Source organism: Labeo rohita, chromosome 23, assembly GCF_022985175.1.
Source record: "Labeo rohita strain BAU-BD-2019 chromosome 23, IGBB_LRoh.1.0, whole genome shotgun sequence".
NCBI classification, from domain to species: domain Eukaryota; kingdom Metazoa; phylum Chordata; class Actinopteri; order Cypriniformes; family Cyprinidae; genus Labeo; species Labeo rohita.
Window position 1 is genome coordinate 6769087 of NC_066891.1, and position 20526 is coordinate 6789612.

The window sequence follows — 20526 nt, forward strand, 5'->3', positions numbered from 1 at the left end:
TCAAAGGTACATCTCAACATCTCATGAACCTTCAACTAGAAAGCACATATAGACAGAGGACAACACAAGAGTTACAAATTCTGACAGTGGACTTTCTAATTTATATTTCCGCCTTTACTCTTATTTCTTTTTCTTTTCTATTTCACAGTGACTTTGTAATGTATTTGTGTTTTATTTATTTCTTTTTTTTATCTATATATATATATTTTTTTTTGTCAGACGACTACTAAAATTGTAAGTGTGAATCCTATCCGGTCTTTTTCAGTCATAAACCCCGCATACAGTAATGTGAAATTTCGAAGAGGAAGAGTAGGAGGTAAAAGAGAAAGAGGATGAGACGAAGGAGGAGGATGATGACAACAACATGGAAGAGAAATAGGAAGGGCAAGGGCAAGAAAACAAGCAGTCTCATATATTTTAGTTGATGCATGCCAGGGTTGGATCAGGCTTGCAAGAGGATTTTACCACTGCTGCCTGTCCAGGGCCAATTTAGTCTGTGATGTTGAGGAGGTTCTTTGGCCTGTTCCAGACCAAAGACAGGATGCTGGGGCAGAACAATTATTGTTGTTGTCTACAGTACAATAAATTAAGGATTACAGTTTTTCTCGATTGCTAAAACACTATAACCAGTCTTTTGAACTAAAATTTCAAAACTATAACGCCATTTTTTAAAAAGCATACCCATTTCCCTAAACTATAAACACTATTCCCTGCTTTGACACATGAGTCAGATTTGGTGAACTGTTACTGCAAAACTCTACACACAAATCCCTACATTTTTCAGTGCTTACACCATGTGGTCATTTAGAAAGCACTAGCATTCAATAATGTTAACTTAAGTCAGCACAGCTTGAGCTCAGTTAGCACACAATTAACCAAGTGGAAACACTAGGAGTCAAAATTTATCACACACCAATCAGAACCTTTGATGGATAGATAAAAGGGCCAAAGTCAGCTCGTTCAGGTTTGAAACAATGGATTCAAAGAGATGCAAAGGAAGAGGTCGAGGACACCAGAGAGGAGGAGGAGGAGGAGGAGGTAGAGGTAGAGGAGGTGGTGAAGGAGGAGGGAGTGGAGGAGGATGTAGTGAAGGAGGAGGGAGAGGAGTAGGAGAAGGAGGTCAAGGACACCAGAGAGGAGGAGGAGGAGGAGGAAGAAGAGGTAGAGGAGGTGGTGACCGAGGAGGTAGAGGAGGAGGAGAAGGAGGTCAAGGACACCAGAGAGGGGGAGGAGGAGGAGGAAGAAGAGGTAGAGGAGGTGGTGACGGAGGAGGGAGAGGAGGAGAAGAACGAGGTCAAGGACACCAGAGAGGAGGAGGCGGAGGAAGAAGAGGTAGAGGAGGTGGTGACGGAGGAGGTAGAGGAGGAGGAGAAGGAGGTCAAGGACACCAGAGAGGAGGACGAGGAGGACGAGGAGGACAAGGAGGACGATGGCAACAAGGAAGGGGAAGAGCAAGGGCAAGGAGACAAGCGGTCTCGGATGAAATTCGAGCCACTTTAGTTGACCATGTCCTTGTCCATGGTATGACTATGAGGGAGGCTGGGCAACGAGTACAGCCAAATTTGAGTCGCTTTACTGTTGCCTCCATCATCAGAACCTTCAGGGAGGAAAACAGGTAGGTGTACTTGCAGTAAGACTGCTCTGTACAGGAACTTTTGAGTTACTGAACTCAAGTTTCTCGAGTTTCAGTATGTTTCCTTTTTTTTCCTGTAAAAAGGATGTGTGACAGTTACAGTAATGAGTGCTTCTATTTTTGTAGGACACAGAGACGACCACCTGGTGGAGGCAGGTTAAGGCTTTTGTCGGAGGAGCAAGAGAGGGAGCTTGTAAACATGGTAATTGCCAATAATGTAATCCGCCTGCGAGAGATTCAAAGGAGAGTGATTGAGGATGATCATCATTTTCGAGGGATAAATGCCATCAGCCTCTCCACAATTGATCGCATCCTCCGAAAGAACCAATTCAGGATGAAACAGGCATACCGCGTCCCTTTTGAACGAAACTCTGACAGAGTGAAAAACCAACGAGTGGAATATGTTCAGGTATGAGTTTTGATATTGTATGAAGTATTGTGTTCCATCACAGCATGGCAATTTATGCTGCCATTTGTGCCCTCTTGAATTGTGGTTCAGGGTAGCGATTTACTCTACTGTGTTTTGTGTTTTGCAGAGAATCTTTGACATTGAAGGACGGCCTGTTCCCCATGAAATTATCTTTGTGGATGAGGCAGGTTTTAACCTGACCAAAAGGAGGAGAAGGGGGAGGAACATAATTGGCCATCGGGCTATTGTGAATGTCCCTGGTCAGCGTGGAGGGAATGTCACTATGTGCGCAGCCATCAGCCAACGAGGGGTACTCCACCGCCATGCCATTCTAGGACCCTATAACACTATGCTTCTCCTTGCTTTTCTTGATGGTCTAAGACAACATATGTTCCAGCTGGACTACAGGGAACCAGCACAGCCAGAGCAGCCTCACTACGTTGTTGTTTGGGATAACGTCAGCTTCCATCGTGCTGCTCTGGTTCGTGACTGGTTTACCAATAACCCAAGGTTTTCTAACATCTTTCTGCCGGCATACTCTCCCTTTCTAAACCCGATAGAGGAGTTTTTTTCGGCATGGCGGTGGAAAGTGTATGACAGAGAACCTTATGTTCGTGTTCACCTCCTCCAGGCCATGGAAGAAGCCTGCCTAGACATATCGGTAGATGCATGCCAGGGGTGGATCAGGCATGCAAGAGGATTTTACCCCCGCTGCCTGGCTAGGGCCAATATAGCCTGTGATGTGGATGAGATTCTCTGGCCTGACCCAGACCAAAGACAGGATGCTGAGGTGGAATAATTTTTTTGTACTGTATAGTACATGAATAAAAATGTGCCAGTGTATATACATTGGTTGCGTCTTTTGTGTTCATCATGTGAAAAGGTTTTTGAGGGGAAGAACCACAAGCAACATAACTTGCCAGTTTTGGAAATATTGTTTTTAATTTATTGCACCAGTGTGTAAGACTATGTTGTAGTGTATGTGTTTTTGAGGCCTTGTGTGTGATGTCTGTGGGCAAAATTTGTTTTTTCAGCTTGAGTGAATGGTTTTGAGTGTAGAGCTTCATTTTGACCTGAAAATAGGATGTTTGGGAAATTGGGTGAGACGTTATGGATTTGTGTTTACTGTTTTGAGAATACGAGGCATAGTTTCAAGAAATGCGTTTAAGCAATCGAGAAAAACTGTAAAACACTTGCAAATGCATACATTTGTTGTGTTCATCATGTGAATTTTTTTTTCAAGCAACACTTGTTACCAGTTTTCGTAGTATTGTTTTGAATTGATCTCATCAGTGTGTAAAACTGTGTTGTAGTGTGTGTGTTTTTGAGGGTTTGTGTGTCATGTCTGAGAACAAAGTTTGTTTTTTTCAGCAAGATTGAATTGTTTTGAGTGGAGAGCTTCATTTTGACCTGAATATAGTAAGTTCGGGGGAATTGAGTTAGAAGTTACGGATTTGTGTTTAGAGTTTTGAAAAAGCGAGGCATAATTTCAAGAAATGTGTTTAAGCAATTGAGAAAAACTGTAATAGACCAGTTATCAGCTCAGTATATAGCCTTGGGTATGATTTTATCCCAAAATTCAACATATTTGCAAATCTTGGATTCTAGTGGTTGCAGCAACTCATTCGCTTCTCTTTTCTGTTGGTTTCGGCAGTCTGCAAGAAAGATAGTTAGGATTTGTTGTTGAATCTATTTGTGACCCTGGACCACAAAACCAGTCGTAAGTAGCACAGGCATATTTGTAGCAATAGATACAAATATATAGATATAGATATAATTGACCCAACAATACACTGTATGGGTCAAAATTATCAATTTTTCTTTTATGCAAAAAATCATTTGGATATTAAGTAAATAGCATGTTAAATGAATATATTTTGTATATTTCTTACCGTAAATATATCAAAATCTAATTTTTAATTAGTAATATGCATTGTTAAGAACTTCATTTGGACAATTTTAAAGGCGATTTCCTCAATATTTTGTTTTTTTTGCACCCTCAGATTCCAGATATCCAAATAGTTGTATCTCAACCAAATATTGTCCTAAATATCAATGGAAAGCTTATTAATTCACTTTCAGATGATGTATAAATCTCAGTTATAAAAAATTGACTGGTTTTGTGGTTCAGGGTCCCATTTATACAGTCAGTTGTACGGCTCTTTCCCATTTAAATGTCTTGTGCATTTTTTCGTGGCATTCAAGCCAAACCCTAACACTCAGTGGGTGGAACCACAGTGACTCCCTTTTGTGATGTCATGCGCATACCTTAGGTTATAAAAGACAGCTACGTATTTCCTGAACGAGTGCAGTTTACTCTTAATCCGTCAGTTCTCCTAGTTACTTTCCAAAAACGAAACCGAGACTGAAAGGGGCCTAGATTATTCACTTTTTACAATGAAAGCACAGCATTTGTTAATTGTTTTATTGCAGGTGTCTAATATAACATTATCTTCAGGTCTACTGGATGTGTTTGCGGCTGCTACATCTTATGTGGTTAATACATTTTTTGAACGGGATGGTTTGCTGCCTTTTGACCGTAAGCGTAAGTAAAACGGCAAAATAACGTACTGTATGTTTTGGCAATTTATTATGAGTTATTTATGGTTAATTTATGTCAAATGTTGCCTTTGCTTCCAACAGATAGGCAGCCGAATTTGTCAACTTTTGTGGTAAAGGGTCGTGGTAGCATTTTTATCCTACATGACAGATTTAATCCAAATTTTGATTCCCACACTGTGGTTATGATGTTGATAGCATATTACCACATCATTACGTTCAGTCTGGTTCAATCTGTTTTTTACCACATACATCTTCAAAGTGTTTAAGAATAAAAACAGTATTAATGAAAGAAAGGGAGATGGAAAGAAATGAAATTACACTCTTTATAATGATTCCCTTTCTGAATTACAGCAATATTGTTTTTAATGTTCAATGTTATTATAAAATTACTCTCAAATGCTATATTGCTATATAAGTTTTAGAAGTTATTACAAGAAATAATTTGTCATGTAGTCATAAAAGTGTCAAAAATCCAGATATGAGTCATGGTGTACTGCTCTGATTTTTCATGAGAAATTTGTCCAGGCAAAACTGCACAAACTGGATTAACATTTTTCAGCTGCAACAGTCTGCTTTACAACTAACAACATTTTATTTTGCTATTGTACATTACCTGTTTTCTTGTTTTAGGTGTGATACTGATACTGATACTGAGACATAAAATGCAACAATATTGACATTGGTGTGCTTTCTAGGTTATTTAGTAATTTTATTTATAGTAAAAATTATCATTGCAACCTACAAACAATCTTTGACTTCACATATCTTCATATCTTTTAGGGTTGAAGGAAGATTTAAAAGACTCTCTCTTTGGGCAGCACATTGTGTGTGATGTTGTACTAAAAGCTGTAACATCATTTATGACTGACAGCAAACCAAACAAACCACTGGTCCTCTCTTTCCATGGGACAGCAGGAACTGGAAAAAATCATGTCACCAAAATCATTGCAAGAAATGTGTACGAAAAAGGGGAAGACAGTGAGCATGTGCGGACGTATATAGCTAAACATCATTTCCCAAACAAAAACGAATTAGACCTTTACAGTGTGAGTAAATAAATGGTAGTACTTCTAGCCTTGGCCTAAGACTCTACCAATCACATTTATAACAATAAATCAGGCTCTAGCTGGGGATTTAGGTAATTTACAGATTTAGTATTTTCATTTTTTTGCAGTAATGAAGCTGAGTTTCTGTTAAACTGACAGCATTTTTGCCCTGTATTATTACTACACTAAAAACATAGCAAATAGTTTTTTAAAAAATATGAAAGTAAAAATAACGTTTAATAGAATAATATTTCGCAAAACAGTTGTAGAAGTTTTGCACAGTGCAGAAGTAATTTGTCCAACTGGGATTTGCATGTTCTGTATATTCAGGCACAACTAAAACAGTGGATTCATGGAAATGTATCAAGTTTTCCCCGCTCCATGTTCATATTTGATGAAATGGAAAAGATGCATCCAGAGCTGATCGACACCTTAAAGGCCTTTCTGGACTACAATGCCCGTGTAGATGGAGTGTCATTCCGCAATGCAGTCTTCATTTTTCTTAGGTAAAATTAGGTTTGTTTTTCAGATTTCCATAAATGCAGATGTAGACAATATACTGTATAAGCTATGTAAACTTCAAGCACAGTGGTAATCAAATGCATCTACTCTGTGTTTAATTATAGTAATTCAGGTGGGAATGTGATTACTGAAGTGGCTCTGGATTTCTGGAGAGAAGGCAAAGACCGAGAAAAGATTTGGATGAACAGCAAGGAACTAGAGACTAAAATCTTTCAAGACATTTTCAATAATAAGAAAAGTATGTATTGAGAGATTAATGAAGAATTCTGCAAAAATGTGTGTGTGTGTGTGTGTATATATATTAGACACAGAAGTTTTTAGCCATTGTCTTTGGTAATTCATAAAATGCATGTGAGCAGCTGCCCGAAAAAAAAACAAAAAAAAACATACCCACAAACAGGAACACACAAAATTGATACCTATGGTTCATGATGATATATTGAGGTCTTATGAAGTGAAACAATTGGTCTGTGCAAGAAACCGAACTGTCACTTTAAGGCAGCGTTTTGTTTTTTTTTATAGTAAAAAAAATGTTGCCATTGCTATCGCAGCTGCATGTGAACTGCCATAACTCACATTATCTTTCAGGGAGAATCTCCAATAATTTTAGTATCATTAGCAGAGGGCGATCCTTCCCAGAATGCAGTGTGTTTTGACTTAGCTTGACATTCTTTAAAACAATGGCTCCCTTAATGGACCTTAAAGAACACCTTTGATCAGCAGGTTCAATATGGTTAGCGGTAGATGTAGGTGTGGGCTTAAGGACATGGACTTTTGAGGTCCAAATAGAGTTGCAAAGGGGTGGAAAATGTCCAGTAAATTTCCAAAAATCCCTGGAAGATTCAAAAAAAGTCTGGAAAGGTTCTGAAATTTCTGGAATGTTTCTGAAATTTTTGGAAAAATTTCCACTTTTTTTGCAACCCTATGTCCAACTAGAGTAGCATCCATTTATGATTTAAAAAAATATAATTATACACTAAATATCTCATTGCATACTGTTTTACAATGTTTACACTGAGGTGCAAATAGTGTAAGTATAGGAAAATACTGCTATCAAAATACTGCTACCTCTATCATATTTATTTTGTTCCAGATTGATACAGTATGTTTTTCAATGGTTTTTTCATTGGTTGTTTTTTCAGTGGTTGTTTTTCTAATTATATTTGATTTTGCTCAAACGTAAATATGTGGTTGCATTTACTTTACAAATAACTTCTTTGATTTTTAATGTGTATGTCTGTTCTGCAGGTGGATTTCTGTACTCTAGTATCATAGATCATCATCTGGTTGATCACTATATTCCTTTCCTACCTCTGGAGCTGAAGCATGTGCGTCAATGTGTCATGGCTGAGATGATCCATCTGAAAATCAACCAAGATTATGATTTGGCAGATAAAGTTGCCAGAGACATGCCCTTCTTCCCTGAAAAACAGAAAATATTTGCTCTTAAAGGCTGCAAGTCTGTCAGACAAAAGTTGATGCTGCATATTGAGGACAACGAGCATGCTGCCCTTCCTGATTTGGAAAAATACAGTAAGGAAAATTGACCTTACAGCTCCCATTTGAATTTATATAAACACAAATTATTTGTGTTTACCTATTTGTACTGATTTTCTTCTTCCCTACTTCTTTTTCCACCCTAAAAGTGTGTGGCCAGCCAAAATTGTAAGTCCTAACACCACATTTGGCACGATATTCCAAAATGTCCCCCACACACTCCGATTGGACCATAAGAATGAAGCCATGGCTACAAAATGAATTGGCTATATCTTCTAAACAGTTTGATTAATTTAAAATTATTTAGATAACTTTTTGTCATTATTGTCTACATTTCGTGTAAATCAAGTGGTTTATGAGGAAATAAAAAAAAACTTTTTTTTGCCTACTCAAAATGACCAACAGACTACAACCCTAATGTTGTCAGCTATAGACGGAAACACAGCATAAGAAATCTATCGGTTTCCATCACTCTGAATAACAAACAAATACTTTTTACAGAGGTAAATGTTTACAGAGGAGAAAAAAGGTGCTTTAAATCCTTCATATCGAAAAGCTATCTGATCGTCAAAAAAGGTATAAATGCCCTACGATTCTTTCAGCCATGAAAAGGCGTTTTCCCATTCATTCAAAACACCTTTAGTCAGGAGATCCCGCAGCACTGACTGCGTTCAGCCGCTACCGGCGCCAAAGAGAGACTTGTGCTCTGGCTCAAGTATGATTTATTTTACCGCAATTTATTTCTTATTCTTGTTTTTATTCTCATTACTCTTTTTTACTGACCTTTTAGTTTCTTGAATTATTGATATTTTACAATTGAATGTTGAATTAACATAAGACGTGTTTACGAAATAATGTGACTTTTTTTGGTTGTTGGAATCAAGATCCATACACTGTTATTCATAGTGGTTTAGAAATTGATCTGCACGCTTGTCTGAATAATACTTGTAAATATATGGCTCCACATGCCGGTAATCGTGTATTTTCAGGCGCCTCACGTGCACGTCAATACATTACCTGTTTGAAGCAGTGTCGAAGCTCAAGTATGTGGAAAGACTGGTACTAGGCTACACCTTAATCTGTCAGGTTTCTCTGAGTTACTTCTGAAAACTAAGCTTTCATGATGAAACTGTGCCTTTTTGTAGTTTTATTTCTGGTGTCTAATATAACATTAGCAGCATCAGATTTGAGCTGGCTAGGTGAGGTGTGGGATATTATGGGTAAAAAATTGGCTGAGCAACTGTTGGAGACATTAAAATTTTTTGAACCGGATTATCTGCCTTTTGATTCTAAACATAAGTAAAAAAAATAATTTATCATATATATTAGCTATATGTTTATAAGTTAGGTTTTATTAGCAAATGTCCATTAACTTTTTTTTTTTCTTAATCTTCACTTTCAGAGATTTTTGCATTTTGATTGCTTCTACAGTACATGTAACCCACTCCTAAACGGAATTATGACATCTCATGTGTATTTATATAACACTTTTTTTTACTGATTAACACTTAAATTATTGAGATAGGCTTACTTTATGTGGTGAAGCTCCAAGTGTTGAGTCCCTGATGTCAATAAACGACATTTCATCTTATATAATTTGTTTTAAGTTTAAAGTGTCTTGCCTCGTAAAATCTAGACCTGTTTATTTTTTCCCCAAATGATCTAAGTGCAAACCTAAAACATCCAATGGCAGTTCGCAATGATTTAAGTTTTGGGGACTTGGTGGCTAATTCGTACAGCCTATGATTGCAAACCTAGATAAAAAAAAGGATTAATGTCTTGTAACTTTCACATTTCAGGTTTGAAGGAAGATTTAACACAATCTCTCTATGGGCAGCACATTGTGTCTGATGTTGTATTAAAAGCTGTGACATCATTTATGACTTACAGCAATCCGAACAAACCGCTGGTTCTCTCTTTCCATGGGACAGCAGGAACTGGAAAAAACCATGTCGCTAAAATAATCGCAAGAAACATTTACAAAAATGGGGAAAGCAGCAATCATGTTCACTTATTTTCACCTCACCTTCATTTTCCAAACAAACAAGATTTACACACCTACACCGTGAGTAAATAATACATATTTCACTAAGATCATTTAAAATACATGCCAGTGTTTTGTCAATAAGTTTGTCTGCCAGACCACTTTAAGCACTTCATAAATTGTACCACAATTATCCCACTTTTTTCTTGATTTAAACATACACCAAAACAGAATTTAGTGATTTTTTTTTTTTTTTTGCTGTGAGACACCTTCACTATATTCCAATTAAATCCTAATCTAATAATGACCAGCTACCCTTAGAAAATAGTTGGACAATTTTACCACTGCTTTTTTGTTCCAATTATGTAGAAACAGTAATAGATTAATTTAGGACAAGAGTTCCCTCTAAAAAATCTACATCATAAAAGGAGGCTTTAATTTGATAGTAATTTTGTAATAAAAACTATTTTGTAAAATATTTATTTTATATAAAAAAAAAAAATCAAACAGTACATTTTCTTTACAGTACATTTAAACGTCTCTAACTTTTTTGATTCACTTCTGTAATAATCTGCAGATTGTCTTCTTTAATAAGAGACCGACCTTAATCCTGTATTCAAAAGCATTCATGAATTATTGCATTTTAAGTGCGCTTTTCAAAAACGGGGGGTAACAGTTAAGGGTTAAAAGTAAAAATAATAAGAAATAAACTGAGCAATTCCAAAAGGGTCCTTGCACTGCAGTGCTCGGACCCCAATAAAAACATAATATGCAATCACTTGAATTCCTGGGAAACTGAATTGTTATCAGAATGTGATTATCACTAAAAGTCACATTTTCAGCAAGTCTCCATTCGTGTGCAGAATCCTTACCATGTCATATATATATATATATATATATATATATATATATATATATATATGAACTATTTTTATTAAAAGAAAAGCTATTGTATATATGTGTCTGTGAGTGTACTGTTTGAGTGTACTGTCTGTTGTTCTATCTGGCATTTGCATTTACTTCAGGCAAGTCTACAAAAATGGATTCTTGAAAAGGTTTATTGGTTTCCCCGCTCCATGTTCATATTTGATGAAATGGACCATATGCATCCAGAGCTAATCAAAGTCATAAAACCTTTTCTGGGCTACTTCCATATACATGGCGTGTCATTTCACAAAGCAATCTTCATTTTTCTCAGGTAATGCACTAAAATCAGGGATTTGTTTTGTTTTCATTTCCACATTAAAGTTGTTGGCAACATAACATGTAATTCTGTAATTAAATTCCTCCACTCTCCCAAAAGAGTGGCTCAGTCAATAAAAAGCTGTGTTTATTTATAGTAAATCAGGAGGGCAAATGATTTCCGACGTGGCACTGAATTTCTGGAGAGAAGGAAAAGATCGGAAAGAGATCAGGATGAACATCATGAATGAAAAAAGTATGTGATTTTATTGACTTATCTGCATATATCTTAAGCCTACATGTGTTATACAACAAGTAGTCATCCCCAAAACTCCTTTTCCTTCTATTGAATAAATGATAAATGTATATTTATCATTAATTAACACAAACATTCCTATATGTCAAGCACATAATTGAAAAAGGACATTATATCCCACAGTGGTTTCATTAATTTTTTGTCTTATTCTATTACGTAAATATTTTTTAAAATGGGTTTATCCATTACTGAATATGTGGCTACATTCTTTTATTATATACTGCACATTAAATCATTCTTCTAATTCCTTTCATTTTTGTGCATGTCTGTTCTACAGGTGGATTTCTGTACTCTAGTATCATAGATGATCTGGTTGATCACTATATTCCTTTGCCTACCTCTGGAGCTGAAGCATGTGCGTCAGTGTGTCATGGCTGAGATGGTTCATCTAAACATGACTCAAGACTATGATCTGGCAGATAAAGTGGCCAGAGACATGCCTTACTACCCTGAAAAAGAGAAAATATTTGCTGTTAAAGGCTGCAAGTCTGTCAGACAGAAGCTAGCTCTGTATGAATTAATATAAAGTCCCTTTAAGACAAGTCATTTCACTCAGCCGCCATCTTTGAAACACCTCTTGGGCATGCAAGTGCAGCTCCTATCTCTTTGAATGGGGAAACATAAAATTCTCCAAAACTGTTCAATAAGCTTACAATTAAACTTAAATATTTGAAATAACCAATGAAATCTGACAACAACTGCTTCATAAATGTTGTTTCTTTTGCTCAAACAGCCTTTAAAAAGGCTTATTTTTCAGGCTAGACCAGCCAGTGCGCATGCACAGTCCTGAGCACATGTCTCAGAACGCTGACTGTTTTTATAGAAACCGGGACTTCCAACGGCAGCTGCAGTGACACGTTGACTTTAGCCATTAGCGATTGCCTCAGTTATTCCGAAGGCGGGGCTCGCAGCCATAATAGATGTTGCTTTTTTCCCCATTCAAAACTATGGGCTTGTTAAGTGATGACATAATGCGTCGAATGAACTCACCAATGAATGGTGAGAAACTCAATCAAAGTCCCTTTAAGGCAAGTCATTTCACTCGGCAGCCATCTTTGAAACGCCTCTCGGGCAGGCAAGTGCTGCTCCTATTTCTTTGCATGGGAAAACATCAAATTCTCCAAAACTGTTCACCAAGCTTACGATTAAATTTCATATTTGAAATCCCCAATGAAATCTGACAAGAACTGCCTAGTAAATATTGTTCCTTATTCCCTAATAGCATTAAAAAAGCCTATTTTTCAGGCTAGATCAGCCAGTGCGCATGCGCAGTACTGAGCGCACGTCTCAGAATGCTGACTGTAGGTGCGGTCACGCCATATCGGAGCTCCCGTAATTTCGAGATTCCAACTTGTAAAAAGCATTCACGTCCTTGTAGAACTCGTAACTACAACTTGTGAACTGGGAGTCTTCTGAGAGCTACGAATTGTACCACATGACCGCTGTACCACCTGACCAACGTAGGCTCTGTTTAGGTATTGATAGTTGATAGGTATTGGGAGCATAATTCCGAGTCTGAGGACATGAACAGCTCCGAGTAGAACGTCACATGTCATCTCAAAATTACGGTAATTACCATTTGGCGTGAACGCAGCATGTTTCTATAGTAATTGGGACTTCTAACGGCAGCTGCAGTGACGCGCTGACTTTACTATCAACGATTGGCTCTTCATTAAGAAGGTGGGGCTTCGCGGCCATAATGGGCGTTGCATCTTTCCCCATTATAAACTATATGAGTGACAAGTCTTAGGCATTCTATAGTCTTGGACCCATTTTACTTGAGAATACTATCAACAGCTGTTAATAAGCTGTTATTCATATTAAACATTTAAGCTAAACATTTTCAAATTTACAGTGTACACCACAGTCTGTGCTCACAGCATCCCAAACACAAATTATTTTTATATTAATTCATTTATATTATATTTTCTTTTTTCTGGCTATCTGGAATGTCGGTATAGAGGCTTTTTGGTAGTATAATATCACATTGTGAGTGTATAATTAGTACCGTTTGTTGTTTTCTCATGTCATCTGATAAAGCGTTTGGACCCGGAAGTCAGATGTCAGACTTAACAAGCAAATATAAGTGACATGTCTTGGGTATACTATAGTCTTTGTTAATAGCAGCACATGTTTTCCAGTTTACTGTTTTGAAAAATGAGAAATTACCTTACACTTCTCCATTGTTTTTACGTGCGTGTTGATGAGTTACACTGATATCTGGTGTCTGGATTATTCTGCTTCTTGAGAAGTTGAGATTGCCTCAGTTGCTATTAAACATTTTCATCTACAGTCTGTTTAGTTTTTGAGTCCACATTCATTAGTCCTACCAGATTATGAAAATACCTTGGACATTTGCATCCCTGTTAAAAAAACAAAGGATGAGCTTAGGACCAGCACATGACCAGCTAAGGATCAGCTTAAACCAGCTCATGACCAGCTAAGGACTGTCGTAAACCAACCTTTTACAATTTTACGGTTGAAAATTGTTGTACACACACATATATATATATATATATATACACACACACACACACACACAGTGCTGCCTGAAAGTTTGTGAACCCTTCTGAATTTTCTACATTTTTGCATAAATATAACACAAAACATCATCAGATTTTCAAACAAGTCCTGAAAGTTGACAAAGAGAACCAATTCAAACAAATGAGACAAAAAAATACGCTTTGTCATTTATTTACTGAGAAACATGATCCATTGTTAAATATTTGTGTGATCCCTTTTTGAAGCAATAACCTTGTAGGAATTTTAGCCCATTATTCAGTACAGAAACACTTGAACCCTGTGATATTGGTGGGTTTCCTCCTATGAACTGCTTGCTTCAGGTCCTTGCACAACATTTCAATTAGATTAAGGTCTGGACTCAGGCATTCCAAATCATTAACCTTGTTCTTGTTTAACCATTTTTTGGTATAATGACTAGTGTGCTTGTGGTCGTTGTCTTGCTGCATGACCCACTTTCTTCTAAGATTGAGTTCTTGGAGAGATGGACAGCTTGTCCAAAATGTCTTGGACAGCTGACATTTTCCGTTTTCCGGTATAATTCAGAATTCATTGTTCCGTCAATGCAGCCAAAGCAGGCCCGAACCATGATACTACCACCACGTTTCACAGATGGAATAAGGTTCTTTTACTTTTTCCAAACATAACACTTCTCATTTAAACCCAAAAAGTTTTATTTTGGTCTCATCCGTCCACAAAACATTTCTCCAATAGCCCTCTGACTTGTCCACCTGATCTTTAGCAAACTGCAGACCAACAGCAGAGTTGTGGCTTGCTCCTTGCAACTCTGCCATTCATACCATGGTTGTTCAGTGTTCTCCTGATGATTGTCTTGGTTCGCTGCGGGAAGGAACGCAGGAGACACGGAGAAATGCTTAACAGTCTTTAATTGCACAAACACAGGAGGTAATCCACAACAGGAATGAGGAGAAGCACACAACCACATCAAGTAGACCCCACAGATACAAACGAAACTACCACGACTGGGGCATTTAAACACAGGATAATTGGAACAGAGACAAGATACACCTGAATCATATAAACAATTAACAAGAGGGAGAAACTGGGTCACGGAGCACATGGGGAGGGAAAAACACAACAAAACAGTCTATAGTCCTGACAATGATGGACTCATGAACATTAATATTAACCAATGTGAGAAAGACATTTAGGTACTCAAAAGTTACCCTGAGGTCCTTTGCAACCTTGCAGACTATTACAAGTCTTGCTTCGGAGTGATCTTTGTTGGTCGACCACTCCTAAGGGGGAGTAACAGTGGTCTTGAATTTCCTCCATTTGTAAACAATCTGTCTGACTCTGGATTTGTGGAGTCTAAACTCTTTGGAGATAGTTTCGTAACCTTTTCTAGCCGGATGAGCAACAACAACTCTTTTTCTGAGGTTCTAAGAGATCTCCTTTGATTATGCCATGATTCACTTCCACAAACATGATCAGACTTTGATAGATTCCTGTTCTTTAATTAAAACAGGGCATACACTGGCACTTGATAGTAATCCTATTAATTGATAACACATCTGAACAAAAGGACTCTAATTTCACCTTAAAATTAATCCTAGAATTAATCCTAGAGATTCACATTCACACTTTTGCAACTCACAAATATTTAAACTGGACCATTTTTCTCAATAAATAAATGACAAACTTTATTTTCATCTCATTTGTTTGATTGCGTTCTCTGACATCTTTCAAGACTTGTGTGAAAATCTAATTTTGTTCATACTTACACAGAAATACAGAAAATTCTAAAGGGTTCACAAACCTTTAGGCAGCACTATATATATTCAATGTGCGAGGCTTCCGGTTATTTTACTTAAAACAGTCCATTATGCTGCTTTATACTGTAAACTGGTATTTTCTATCATATTATTGTAACTTATGATCACAATACACATCAAAAACACACTAGTTTGTAGCACAGTTGGTTTTCCCAATTAATGCACTTTCTAGATTTTTACCTATAGAGGCTAACTGTTACAACATGGAATAACACAAAACATTTTTAATCCAAAGACAGGTAACACACTCAGGAGAACAGAAGGAACAACACAACCACATTCATGCAAAACGAGACTGGATAATGGAAATAAGGAAACTCGGGACTTATATACAGAGAAATTGAATCAAAACAGGTAAGAACTAATGCAATTCAATTAACTAATGCATAACCAGGGCAGTTAACTAGAAAGACCAAGGAAACACAGTGAAAACCAAAACTATAAGAATTAATAGTTTTAGGATTATAAAATTATAAAAAATTATAATCCTGACACTAATAAAACAGAAGTCTCGCACACAGAAAACAGACAACAGCTTACTTTTGGTTAATATTTTTAAAAAATTTTATATATTATTCATTACATTTTAATGTTATGTCATTACATTTTAATGACAAGTTATTCATAATTAATATGAATTGTTGTTTGTTAATTACACTGAAAATGGAAGATCGATTTTTGGACTAAAAACATTGCTTTGTGTTTTGGACATTTCTTAAAATACACTTCTAAAATAAATCAAAAAGGTGAAATCAGAAATCTTTCTATCTCCAGTCCTTTCTCTGTATTGCCCATTTTACTCTTGAAAGAGTGAACCAGTGCATGATGTGCTATATTATATAGTCAAGCATATCATCACAAACTTGGCTCTGGATTTCTGGAGAAAAGGCAACAATCGGGGAGACCTACAGCTCCAGAGCGAGGGAATGGAGACTCAAATCTTCGAATATCTCTTCAATGATGAGAGCAGTATGTGTTTAAGTATTTGCACGGTGTAATGTCAAAGACAAGGTTGATTAGTAAATCATACCATGAAGAGAAGAGTGGACATTACACAGGAGCTGTCTTTTAAATAATATTTTTGCTAGCAATTCATGCAAATTCAGTGAATCTACAGTACCATCTCTATCTGTTTATTTTGTATATCTAACTATTTCATATACAATATATATATATATATATATATAATTTGTTATTTTATTAAAAACATATCTTCTCCTAATTATTGTGTAAATCTGCAGATGGACTTTGGCACTCCAGTCTAATAAATCAGCATCTGATCGATCACTATATTCCCTTCCTACCTCTGGAGCAGAAGCATGTGCATCAGTGTGCTATGGCTGAGATGGCCCATCTGAACATCAAACCAAACTATGATGTGGCAGATGACGTGGCCAGAGGCATGCCGTACTACCCTAAAGAAGAGAAAATATTTGCTGTTAAAGGCTGCAAGTCTGTCAAACATAAGTTGGTACTCCATTTAAAATTGGGGTATTAAAAATCGGAGCACTGTGCATGTACTATAGTGGTTGTTCATTGGGAAATAAATGAAAAAATATCTGGTACTTCTTTATCTGTGTCGTGAACATTAAAGATGTGCAAACAGCCTTATTTAATGAAACATGCAGTGGAGGAAGCCAGTTTTAGAAAAAGTACCAAAAATAAACTAAACAAATAAATATTTATATTATTTAAAAATATTTTATGATTATACTTTTTTTTCACATTTGTTTATCGTTTCCATTCACGTCTGTTTATTACAGGGTCATACAAATTATGCCATTTATTTAAACACTTGTTTATTTACATAAATATTTTAAACCAGTCATAACGGTCAATTTTGTGAAATTGAGATTTCTGAAAGTTGAATAAATAAGCTTTCCATTGATGTGTGGTGTGTTAGGATAGGACAATACGAGATACAACTATTTAAAAAACTGGAATCTGAGAGTGCAAAAAAAAAATCTAAATTTTGAGAAAAATCGCCTTTAAGGTTGTCCAAATTAAGTTCTTAGCAATGCAAATCAAAAAATTAAGTTTTGATATATTTACAATATTAAATTTACAAAATATCTTCATGCAACAAGATCTTTACTTTAAATCTGATTTTTGACATAAAAGAAAAATCAATCATTTTGACCCATACAGTATATTTTTGGCTATTGCTACAAATATACTTGTGCTACTTATGACTGGTTTTGTGCTCCAGGGTCACATATGATCATGATGAGGAAGGTTTTGGTATTGCTCTTTGTCATAATAAATGCTTCTGATGGAAGGGAGAGTGACTTAACTTAGAAAACTTGCAGTTTTTATAACATTTGACTTAGTCAATATGAACCCTGGTGAAAAAAACAGCATATGCTGGTAGGTATGTTTTGGTGCTGGGATGCTGGTTTAAGTGGGTCCTTTGCTGGTTTATGCTGGTCATGTTGCTGGTCAAGGTCTAGCATAAACCAGCAAAGGACCAACTTAAACCAGCATCAAAACATACCTACCAGCATATGCTGTTTTTGTCACCAGGGAAGAGCTGAATCAAAAAACATTCATACACAAGATTAACTCAAATAAATGTTTATATATTTTAAGAGCACATAAACTTTAGCATTATTTTCCCCCAGGTTATAGTAAGAAGCATATTAGCTAAGCTATGTAGCCTAATTTAATATAGAGAACACATTTTTGTAGTGGTCATGTTACAGCAAGTTGAACATACGTGTCTTGGAAACAAGAAAGTGTTCTCTTTCTCGTGGTCAGAGTTAATTATTTTGGATGTGCTTGCAGCTTTTGCATCCCATGTGTTTTACACAATTTTTGACTGGGACGATTTGCTGTCTTTTGATTCTAAATGTGAGTAAAACGTATCGAATCTTTTGACCATGTATTTAATATTTAAATGTCTAGTGGAAAAACTCCTTTCTGTTTCTCGACTGTCTCATTACCTCTCAACAAGTACAACTACTGTAGTAACACGGTTAGTTGTAACACTGTCAGTTTAACAAGTCAGAAAGGAGCTGTGGTGATGTCATCAATATCACACATTCCATTCACATTTTTATTGTTACAGGAGAAGTGGCATGTAAATGTGAGCAACTTTGTAGATTTTATGACCAAACTGATTTCCAGGAAAGAAAGTAATTTTTTTTTCATTAAGATTTTTTTTTGTTTCTATAGCAAACGTTGTGTTGTAGATACAATTATTTGACTTATATAACCCAAAGTAGCTGTTTCTCTAGTTTAATTTAATACTTTGTATTCATGCTAACTTAAAACCCACATGCTTAAACAGTTTGCTATGTTATGGCTGTTTGGAGTGGGGATAGTTGTAAGTTCAATTCAATTTAATTCAAGTCTATTTGTATAGTGCTTTTCATGATACAAATTGTTGCAAAGCAGCTTTACAGAATTAAAGTTTCTACAATATATGCTTATCTAAAAGGTTTTTGTGTCTTTAATCTAGATTTAAACAGAGAGAGTGTCTACGAACTCCGAACGTTATCAGGAAGGCTGTTCCAGAGTTTGGGAGCCAAATGTGAAAAAGCTCCACCTCCTTTAGTGGACTTTGCTATTCTAGGTACTACCGAAAGTCCAGAGTTTTGCGACCTTAGGGAGCGTGATGGATTGTAGCGTGCAAGACTAGTTAGGTACGCAGGAGCTAAACCATGAAGGGCCTTATAGGTAAGAAGTAATATTTTGTAACTGATGCGGAACCTAATAGGTAGCCAGTGCAGAAAATGTAAAACTGGGGTAATATGATCATATTTTCTTGACCTGGTAAGGACTCTAGCAGCTGTATTTTGGACTATCTGTAGCTTGTTTATTGAAGATGCAGGACAACCACCTAGTAGTGCATTATAGTAGTCGAGTCTAGAGGTCATGAATGCATGAGCTTTTCTGCATCAGAAACAGGTATCATGTTTCATACCTTGGCATGTTAAAAATAGTACACCCAACTCCTTATGATGATTCCAATGAGTCCAATTATCTAATCACATCCTCTATTGAGGCAAAGTCATGTGAGGTTTTTGTTGCACATCAAGGGATTTATGTAAAATGTGTTTCCATCAGTTTATGCGCATCTTCTTATTGGATAAAAACACTATCCGCCTCAAATGAGCACATACGGTTTTTTGTGCACATGTTTAGAATTTATGCACATCTTGACATTTCCATCCAGCACTTTTTTTGTGATATTCCAAAATTCACATAAAAATAGGTCGATGGCAACACAGCTAGTGACTGAATACAGTACACACACACACACACAAACACACACAGCAATTGTTTTTGTGCTACATTTAAGTCCTAAAATGAATACAGTATGTTTTTGTCACTAAATGATTCACTTCACTTTTTATTTATTTAAAAACTGATTATTCTTTGTTCTTAAATCAAGTTTTTGCGTAAATTGGAAGTGTGGGTCTTATTTCAGCAAATGACTCCACACTGTTACATCTAACCTCAACCTGTGTTACAACTCACCCAGTAGTGGGGTAGGTTGTAACAACGTAATTCTTTGTATTTGACATTAACTCACATAATCTGTGATTATGCAGTACACGTCCAAGTGAGTTTTATTTGTAGTAGACAAATATGGCTACCATATATCAAAGTCTGAGCCCTAGCACAAACAACCACTTAGTTACTGATGCGCAAACAAAAAGTGTTACTTTCATCCTCTGTCTTCCCAATAGCTACGTTCATGCCTTGTCGTACTGTTCCAAGATGAAAACATGTGACGTTCTACTCGGAGCTGAATTATGATTTGCTTGTACAATACTCGTAATCACTATTTGGAGGCTCGGGAATGTTACGACCACGTGACCGCAGCACATGCCAGAATCACTTCTGCTCTGCTGGGCTGAGGCGCTACCTCCGAGTCCGAGGAAGTGGACAACTGCAAAAAGAACTCAAGTTGTTGAACGCTGCTAACTTTCAAAAAGGTCAAATGTTACTGCCAGTCGTCAACGGCAGCTGTCGCAGGACCTGATTTTACCAAGTACAACATGTTCCTGGATCAACATGGTTGTTGACCCTGGAACAACATTGTGATTAACCA

General features: G+C 36.6%; 3 protein-coding genes across 3 annotated transcripts; all 3 read left to right on the forward strand.

Moving 5' to 3' along the window:
• Positions 1-974: 974 nt before the first annotated feature.
• LOC127154911 (translation initiation factor IF-2-like) lies at positions 975-4322 on the forward strand. The gene is made up of 4 exons (XM_051096790.1): positions 975-1615; positions 1760-2042; positions 2170-2801; positions 4316-4322. The coding sequence occupies exons 1-4, from the start codon at positions 975-977 to the stop codon at positions 4320-4322; spliced, it is 1563 nt and encodes a 520-aa protein (XP_050952747.1).
• A 93-nt stretch (positions 4323-4415) lies between these two features.
• On the forward strand, positions 4416-7719 carry LOC127154912 (torsin-1A-like). Its single transcript, XM_051096791.1, has 5 exons — positions 4416-4587; positions 5385-5650; positions 5981-6156; positions 6277-6410; positions 7421-7719. Exons 1-5 carry the CDS (start codon positions 4440-4442, stop codon positions 7717-7719), a joined length of 1023 nt encoding a protein of 340 aa, XP_050952748.1. The 5' UTR covers positions 4416-4439.
• Positions 7720-11009: 3290 nt separating this feature from the next.
• Positions 11010-16965, forward strand: LOC127154913 (torsin-1A-like). Its single transcript, XM_051096792.1, has 4 exons — positions 11010-11091; positions 11429-11506; positions 16311-16436; positions 16709-16965. The coding sequence occupies exons 1-4, from the start codon at positions 11010-11012 to the stop codon at positions 16963-16965; spliced, it is 543 nt and encodes a 180-aa protein (XP_050952749.1).
• Positions 16966-20526: the final 3561 nt, after the last annotated feature.

Coding starts and splice junctions, on each gene's coding strand:
- LOC127154911 (XM_051096790.1), top strand. CDS start 975: ATGGATTCAAAGAGATGCAAAGGAAGAGGTCGAGGACACCAGAGAGGA. Junction 1,616..1,759: donor ACCTTCAGGGAGGAAAACAG/GTAGGTGTACTT, acceptor CTATTTTTGTAG/GACACAGAGACGACCACCTG. Junction 2,043..2,169: donor AACGAGTGGAATATGTTCAG/GTATGAGTTTTG, acceptor TGTGTTTTGCAG/AGAATCTTTGACATTGAAGG.
- LOC127154912 (XM_051096791.1), top strand. CDS start 4,440: ATGAAAGCACAGCATTTGTTAATTGTTTTATTGCAGGTGTCTAATATA. Junction 5,651..5,980: donor ACGAATTAGACCTTTACAGT/GTGAGTAAATAA, acceptor CTGTATATTCAG/GCACAACTAAAACAGTGGAT. Junction 6,157..6,276: donor GCAGTCTTCATTTTTCTTAG/GTAAAATTAGGT, acceptor GTTTAATTATAG/TAATTCAGGTGGGAATGTGA.
- LOC127154913 (XM_051096792.1), top strand. CDS start 11,010: ATGATTTCCGACGTGGCACTGAATTTCTGGAGAGAAGGAAAAGATCGG. Junction 11,092..11,428: donor GAACATCATGAATGAAAAAA/GTATGTGATTTT, acceptor TCTGTTCTACAG/GTGGATTTCTGTACTCTAGT. Junction 16,437..16,708: donor TCTCTTCAATGATGAGAGCA/GTATGTGTTTAA, acceptor GTAAATCTGCAG/ATGGACTTTGGCACTCCAGT.